This window comes from Miscanthus floridulus, chromosome 14 (genome assembly GCF_019320115.1).
Source record: "Miscanthus floridulus cultivar M001 chromosome 14, ASM1932011v1, whole genome shotgun sequence".
Classification (NCBI taxonomy): Eukaryota; Viridiplantae; Streptophyta; class Magnoliopsida; order Poales; family Poaceae; genus Miscanthus; species Miscanthus floridulus.
In genome coordinates, this window is record NC_089593.1 from 4,838,103 (window position 1) to 4,846,956 (window position 8,854).

The following is an 8,854-nucleotide window of genomic DNA, read 5'->3' on the forward strand; positions in this document are numbered from 1 at the left end:
CATATAGTGTGGTGTCCATTTTTGGCGCCTTAACTGCAACGTCGTTGCACATGCATGTGGCGTGGTGTAAATAGACGGTAATCAAGCATGCCCTCTATCTTTGTGTTTCCTTTGGTTTGGTCTATAAGCTTTTATGGGAAACAAGGTTTTGAAAATAAAGAATTGAATCCCAAAAAAAATTAATAATTTGGTTCGGTATATCCGGTCCGCCAAATTGACCGGATAACTTGCAGCATATTTCCCCCCTAGCTACTTTTCAAACATATCATGATGTTTTTATTTAGTCATCTATTTCTCAGTAAAATGTATCAACGGTCCTTAACCATGTCTCGTGATGTCGTCTAGGCCCCCGAACTAGCTAACGACGACGACGCCAGCACAGTAACTCTGCTGGTACACTGGCACCCACGCTAGCTAGCTCATTATTGGGCAGGGTCAATGGTGGCCTGGGCTAGCTGCCGCGCGCGCGCCTTATTGTGTGTGCTTGCTCGTTGCCCCCCACCCCAACCCCGGCGCCCGGCCCATCGCCATTGTGCGCGCAGTGTGCAGACATCAATGGAACTGTAGACAAGGACTGTAGCGTGGCGCTGGCGCTGCCGACGGCGACGCCGTCCGTCCCCAGTCGACGTCCCCACCCGCGATGATGGAACTGTGAAGCAGGCACAGGCAGGCCACAAAGCCACGCACACGCACAGCCTCTCTCCCTCTCCTCCAGCATCCTCCATCGCTCGCTCTCCATCCCCGGCCGGCCCTCTCTCTTTCACACACAACAGTTACCACGGCACCACCCAACCCCTAACTAGCTAGCCTTTGCCTTTTCCATCGTCTTCGTCTCCGTCTCCGTCTCCCTCCCCTCCCTTCTCGCCACAGTTGCTTTGCTTGCTTTCCCCTCCAAAACCCGCGCCTCCTCCAAGGGAATCGGACCTTCTTATCTCCGGCCGGCCGGCCGCCGGCCCGCTCCAAAAAGCCAGCTCCTTTGCTCTTTACCTCTCCCACGCATCGACGGCACGGGCGCACGGCACATGAGATCATGAGCTCGGAGGACTCGCTCAAGTCGCTGTCCCTCGACTACCTCAACCTGCTCATCAACGGGCAGGCCTTCAGCGACGTGGCCTTCAGCGTGGAGGGCCGGCTGGTGCACGCGCACCGCTGCGTGCTCGCCGCGCGCAGCCTCTTCTTCCGCAAGCTCTTCTGCGGCCTCGACCCCAACCACCCACCTCCTCCGCCGACGCCCCCGGCGACGCCGACCGGCTGCGCCCGAACGCCGGAGCTCGTCATCCCCGTCAGCTCCATCCGCTACGAGGTGCTGGTCCTCGTGCTCCAGTTCCTCTACAGCGGCCAGGCCTCCGTGGCCGCGCCCAAGAGCGGGCCCCTCCCCGGGTGCGGCGCCCGTGGGTGCTGGCACACCCGGTGTGGCGCCGCCGTCGACCTCGCCCTCGACACCCTCGCCGCCGCACGCTCCTTCGGCGTCGAGCAGCTCGCGCTCCTCGTCCAGGTGGGTCGGGTCGGGTCGGGAGAACGGATCTTTTCGTCCGTGTGTGTGTGTCAGTGTGTGTGGCATGGCATCAATTCGAGGTCGATGGATCGGAGTCAGAGACGCCTGCCTCTTTGTTCCCTGCATCTGCATCGGCATCTGCATCTGCATCTGCATGCATGCTCGAAGCTCGACTGCTCGAGTAGCGAGCTCGACTAGATCCGTAGGTCGTCGTCGTCGTTGCCGCTTTATTTGCCTGTCGGATTCCATGGACATGAGGCATCAGGATTCAGGAGTAGGACATGGACGACGACGACGACCACGTACGTACTGAGCTCTCTGAGCCTGCGCCAGTTCTTGGTTTCTTGCTTGCCTTGGCCTCGATCGATACATTTCCGTTGGGTTTTTTTTTTATTGCTTCGTCCTCGTGTTCGTGTGTGGAATCTGAGAGAGAATGCATGGCCTGGCCGGCCGGAGGAAGGAGATCGAGATGGGGAGTGCACTGGCAGTTGCAGGCAGCTGGTGCGTGCAGCCAGGGACTGGGCGTCTCTGGGCCACTGGCTATGGCTAGTCGTCGTCTCTGCTCTCTCACAGTCTCCTTTGCTTTTCTGCCGCTTCTCCTCCTGGCCTGTCTGTCATCACTTGTCATGGATGGATGGATCGAAGAGCAAGAGCCTGACTCATCTTTCTTTTTACTAGGAAGCGTCTTGTCACACACGCCTTGTTTATGTGTCTGCTGACTGCTGCTACTGCGTGTCCCTTCCTCACATCACATCCGCCACTGCATTGGCCAACCAATATGTATACAACTGCCATGCCGATGCAAGTACAGTCGAGCACCATGCATGCCAGCTAGCTGCTGCAATCACAACTATACAGTTCATTGCTGATGGATGCTGCTGGATTCTGGATCAGCAGCCAGCCACTACATTTTATGCTGCTAATTAACACCTGCCTTTTTTTTTTCTTCCTCTTCTAGTATATCTGATTAGTTTATATCAATCTATATCTGCCATTTTTTTCTGTTTCCAGAAGCAGCTGGAGAGCATGGTGAAGGAGGCGTCGGTGGACGACGTGATGAAGGTGCTCATAGCGTCGCGCAAGTTCGAGATGCAGGAGCTCTGGGCCAGCTGCTCCCACCTGGTGGCGCGCTCGGGCCTCTCCGCCGACCTCCTCGCCAAGCACCTCCCCATCGACGTGGTGGCCAAGATCGAGGAGATCCGCGCCAAGTCCCCCGGCGCCGTCTCCGCCGGGTCCACCACGCCGCGCTCGCCGTTCCTCACCCACCACTACCTCCCCATCAACGCGGCGTCGTCGGCCGCCGACCGCGACCACAAGATCCGGCGCATGCGTCGCGCGCTCGACGCCGCCGACATCGAGCTCGTCAAGCTCATGGTGATGGGCGAAGGGCTGGACCTCGACGACGCGCTCGCCGTGCACTACGCCGTCCAGCACTGCGGCCGCGACGTCGTCAAGGCGCTGCTGGAGCTCGGCGCCGCCGACGTCAACTCCCGTGCGGGACCCACGGGGAAGACCGCGCTGCACCTGGCCGCCGAGATGGTGTCCCCCGACATGGTGTCCGTGCTCCTGGACCACCACGCCGACCCCAGCGCCCGGACGCTCGACGGCGTCACCCCGCTCGACGTGCTCCGCGGCCTCACCTCCGATTTCCTCTTCAAGGGCGCCGTGCCGGGGCTCACGCACATCGAGCCCAACAAGCTCAGGCTCTGCCTTGAGCTCGTGCAGTCCGCGGTGATGGTGACCACGCGCGACGACGCCGGCGGCGGGGGCGACGCAGGGGGAAGCGACTGCGGCGGGAACTTCCCGAGGAGCGACGCCGACGACAGCTTGGTGAGCCTGACGATGAACTCCACGCTCATGTACCAGGGGCAGGAGATGGCGGCGGCGGCGGTCGCCGGCGGTGAGGCGAGGAAGGGGAACGGCGGCGGCGGCGGCCGAGGGAGCCCGTCCAACTTGTACTTCCCCAATGGCGGTTTCCCATAAGTATTGTGCCCTTATTCCCTTTTATAATCCATCATCAAGATGATCTTTTTTCTGTTGGATTGGATCTTTGTGAGGTCATGGTGTAGCTAGCTACTATTTGACTAGGAGATATGCATGCCTGCATGAGCAAGAATTTCATGGTATTTGATGTGGATTGTTCGATGATTCCGGCATTATTATTGATCGACGACTGGGGAGCAAAGCACTGTTGCAATGTCTTTACGCAATTCAGCTTTTTGGTACTGTAGTAGCCTTTGGATGCATGGTAGGAAAGCAGGGTGCAAATCCATTCAATCGACACGGCGAATCTAAGTGTGGACTTAATTTGAATGGTACAGATATTGCATACATGTTGCTGATTATTCATTATGAAAACTACTTTTTGCATTGATTACTCATTAAGAAAACTACTTTTATACGGAGTACTTAACAAAAGTTTGCTTTAGAGCTTTTATTGGTGATATGAGGAAGTAGCTAGCTAGTATTATTCCCTCCATTAATCCAATTATAAGACATTTTGGCTTTTTTAGATACGTAATTTAATTTTTTTCTATGCATTTAGATATACATAATGTTTAAATACTTGGTAAAAGTAATTAGGGCGTTCGGCTGTACTACTTCCCGCTTGTTTCAGCTTGTTTCAGCTTATTCTCTCTCACAGAATACTATTGAACCATCAGAAACAATCCAAAATTTACTTTTCAGCCTACCAGCCGAACGAGGTAAATGTATCTAGAAAAAGTTAAAACGCCTTGCAATTCAAAAAGGAGGGAGTATGTTAACAACCTGTTTAAAACATGAACTTTGCTGGTCATCTACTAGATCTAGCTCTCACTAGTACGTAGAGAGTAATAATACCGCAAACAATGGAAAACATGTACATGGTAATTAACATTTTTTTACTGTTTCATGATTGCTTACTTCTCTCATAAATTCCATCACTTAGCTTCTTGTATTCACCACTCTTCCAGTTTTCTTATGCCAACAAGACTGCTCACTTTACAATAAATTTAAAAAGTTTATTAAGGGTAACTAGTTTTCTAATTAACTATTATTCTGTAATAAGATTAAACTGGACCTACTGCTCCTGATAAAATACTGCCCAAACCATATAAACTTTGTAGTACATAACTGCATATAACTATATATGGCATACTTAGCTTACTGCAGCTTCCAGTGTTGCTTCTCCCCTCCATACTAAGGGGGAAAATTGCTGCAATGGCTACTGATCTGCAGAACTACAAAATAGAAGGGAAATACTTCAACATGGTGCCTGAATTATAGAGAAAAATAGAAGAGGTTACCACAGTTTGCCCCCATGCATCTCTTAAAATATGTATGTATCTTTTTTGAGATATCTTGCCCACATGGGAAAAAAATATGATGAAGACCCCTGTTTCCTTTTGTCAAAATAGCAAAGGAAAAACCTTTGTGCTCTGATGGTTATATATATACCTGTACATAAGATGTGTGCGCTACTTTGGTTTTGTTTGCCAGAAACCAGAATTTCCATGGTGGACAAAACCTGTCAGCAATAGGAAAATCCCTGCACTTCACACTTTATACATTTATAAGAAATGATATAGGGTAGATTTCAAGTTTAAATGTTATACTAGCTAGATCAAATGCTGATTGTCTGATATTTGATCAATCATTTAGAGACACCACATTTCTTCCTAAACCTACTAATACTTCCATTCACACACACACACACACACACACACACACACACACACACACACACACACACACACACACACACACACACACACACACACATATATATATATATATATATATGATTGTTTACACATCGTTGTTTCCACTGTGATCTATATGCACTTTGAATCATGAGTTCTTCTCTATAGTAAGTAAAAATATTACGTCACAAATTATATTTATGATTTTGTAGATGGGTGTAATGGAACTTATTAGCTAGCATTATGATAAAAAAGTGATTCATTAATAAGTCATAAGTCCTAATGATTTCAACTTTTGAATTATACGAGATTTGCCCGGCATTGTATATGGTAGTTCAACATCCTACTATTAACTACATACTCAGAGAATGCAGTATGTGTGGACTGAGATCATGTTCCACCGGGGGCCATTGTATTTTTGTACATGCATGGATATTGATATGCCTCCAAAAATAAGCCATTGCTCCCTCTAATGAAAAGAAGTCGAGAATACATGATGCTTGGATCTTTTGTCCACGAAATATTAATTAGTTAGCATGGCAATAATAGGGAAAACATGTGAAGTGAAAATCAGAATAATTAAAATTTTCTCATGGTAAATTTCTTAGGTTTTACAATTATTTTACTGTACAAATTATGGCTGTCAGATGTATATTTTTTCAGAATATGTAAATGAACAAATAATAATTAAGGTGCCAAGTGCCATGTAGTATGTGCGTAAAGTAGACATGCATGCATTAAACATGTTGATTTCAATGTTACTATTTTTCTTTCTTTTGTATCTTTCCATATGCTGTAGAATATAGGAGTATGTAATTAATAATATGTAAAGGAGTTTATCGAGACATATGTAACTAATAAAACTGTAGAAGAATATATATGTCCACGTATATAGCACACCCTAAACCAATAATGCTGCTACATGCAAATAAAGGCTTTTAAAAAATGTGCCACACTATAAAAGGGCAATCCTACACTTTTTTTGTGGTTGCAGCTTATCTATATCTCAGGTGGACGATCTGTATAGATATTAATGCCACATACATATGGTTCTGTAGATGACTAGTATTCTGTACAAGTACACTCGATCATACAGTTATGTCACGAAGCAGGACCTGTACCGATCACATGCACATGGAAAAGTTTTTACACCGCGCCCTTTTATACTATGAGCAAGTTATCCTATTGGCATATTTGATGGGCATGTATTATATACTCCCTCTGTCCTGTAATATTATGTATTCTAGCATTCAAAAAATTACCCAAATATAAGAAATTCTATAGGAGACAAGAGGTGTTTTGCATTCTTAGTCACACAAATTTGGCATATATGATGGGCATCGATTATATATCTTGGTAACTGGCCAGTACTACATGTTCCTCTCAAGGCTTAAAATCATACCCCCTTCACTACACCAAAATAAAAAAAATCCTTGAGGGTCAAAAACCGCCAAGAAAAATATGAAAACCGCCAAGGAAATATTTTGTGAGGGCTGACCGTCAAGCAATGCCGCCAAGTATAAAGAGCAAGGAAAATTCAATTTCCTTGGCAGTCCACCCCCATCGAAAATTCTCTTGGCGGTTTGGCCACCAAGGTAAATTGGACCATAAGTAAAAATTACAAAGCATCAAGAAAATTAGTGTACCACCAAGAATATATATTTCATTGAGGGCCTCAGACCCCAAGGAAATGTTACAACCACTAAGCAAATGTGTCAAAAAAAAAGTTTAAAAATCTTAGAAACCCTGCAGCCACTAGGGTTTGAACTCAAAACATTAGCCTTCGCGTGTTGCTTCCTTGCCGGTGTGCCTCAAAGTAACATGCAACTGAGCACCTCATGCTTTTTCTTTGTATTCACTTTAGCGAATTTGGTAATGCATATTTGAGACCCTAAAGGAATTCAAATGAAAAAAGATTGAACTGTTAAGTTTTAGATCTCTTTAAGTGCTACAATTTTGGTTTAGGTAACTTATCCATTTGAGATCATTTGAAAATTTCATAAAAAATATGAATTTTAAAATAATGATTTCCTTGACGCTTTACGGTAACACTCAAGGAAATGATTGTTTTTACTTGGTGGTTCATAATAACACTCAAGAAAAATTGTACATTTCCTTGTAGGCCTAGTGGAACCGCCAAGGATACAAATTACCTTGGCGGTTTACTACAACCCCCAAAGAAATGATTAATTCCTTGGCGAATGGATTTCAGCAATCAAGGAGGTAGTGGACCCCAAGGAATTTTTTGTTTTCTGGTAGTGCTTCATTCCAAACTACAAGTTATTTTGGATTTTCTAGCTATATAGTTTCTACTATGCATCTAGATATACACTATGTCTAGAGGCGGACACTACTGCCACCTCTATCATTTTTTCACTGATCAAGAAAAAACAAAAAAAACTAGACCCACCGACGGAGCCCGCTACTCGGGCCCGTCAGCCGAGCCCGCTACCAAAGTCACCGCGCCTGCTTGATCTGCCACAACACCGCACTTGCTCGATTCATCGCTATGCTGCTGCATCTGCACGACCCACACGCCATGGAGCCACACACACCATTGTTGTCGAAAGGTGCACCGCTGCCTAGGTCACCGCTTTCAAGGAAGAGTCGTGCGTTGCCGCTACTCGCCAAGAGGAAGAGGAGGAAGGGGCGCAGATGGGACGCTAGTCACCCACACATGCTGTAGGGATGGGGCGTGGAGGGCCCACGTGCCCACGCAAAGAAGAAGATGAGAGAGAGAGAGAATATTGCTGGAGGATGGGTGTTTGGTGGGGAATTGTGAAACTAGGGCTTGCTCACTTTATATATATGGACTATATATCAGGTTGAGATGGGCCACGAAAATAGGTAATGAGCTCAGTCTATTAACAGAGGTTGGACTCTTAAGAATGGCTTCCGTTTTCAGATGCAGACCTCTTGAAGACCCACCTCCATTAATTAATTTACAGATACGGGCTTTATTGGAATGCCTCCTAAAATAGGTTGGTTATCTTTGAAATTGAGTAGATATTTTAGGAGACACCAAAATTATCTGACCGTTTCTCAATATAAAATGCCCCTGTCTCGTAAAATTGATTGGGTAGTAGTGTGGGGAGAAGCTAGGGTGGCCACCTCGTCGTGGATCCAGCCAGCGAGGTCGCAATCCGTCGGCCAAGATGGAGAAAAGGGGATGGGGAGGGGTTGGAGAGCTTGGATAGGGGCCGTGGAGTTCATGAAGACTGAGCGAGAGAGCCGTGAGGAGGTAAGGGGTCGGAATTGAAGAGAGAGATAGGAGAACTAGGGTTTGGCTTAGGATGGGCTCTGTAAGTCAATTTTGTGAGGGCAATTTTTGGTTGTCTCAGTAAATACAATGACCATCTCTGAAAATCAAGTGTTTTGGGAGATTGGTACATTTTGTAGTAGTGTCAGGCTATCAGCCCGCAAACCATTTATAGAGGTGGATTTTGATAGGGACACCTGTACCCAATAAGGGAGGACGTCTTTAAAAATTGTTTTCTGTTGTAGTGATATCATCGCTGAAGGCACAAACGCGCGGTTCTAACTCATATGAAGGTTGATCGTGAGTCTGGATCAAATATGGATTAGGAGAGACATCATAGCACTTTGGAGAAAAAGACAGATGCAGAATCACTCACAACAATGGGTGCCTTGCACTAGTTCTTAACCTATCTATGTT

At 46.9% G+C, this 8,854-nt stretch overlaps 1 protein-coding gene across 2 annotated transcripts; it reads left to right on the forward strand.

The window, feature by feature from the left end:
- The first annotated feature begins 718 nt into the window (after nt 1-718).
- Nucleotides 719-3,663, forward strand: LOC136505353 (BTB/POZ domain and ankyrin repeat-containing protein NH5.2-like). 2 transcript variants are annotated; one of them, XM_066500499.1, is made up of 2 exons: nt 719-1,495; nt 2,507-3,663. In XM_066500499.1, the coding sequence occupies exons 1-2, from the start codon at nt 1,031-1,033 to the stop codon at nt 3,476-3,478; spliced, it is 1,437 nt and encodes a 478-aa protein (XP_066356596.1). In that variant the 5' UTR covers nt 719-1,030; the 3' UTR covers nt 3,479-3,663. The 2 variants fall into 2 exon arrangements, with proteins under 2 accessions (XP_066356596.1, XP_066356598.1); XM_066500501.1 differs by having other exon boundaries at nt 2,513-3,663.
- Nucleotides 3,664-8,854: the final 5,191 nt, after the last annotated feature.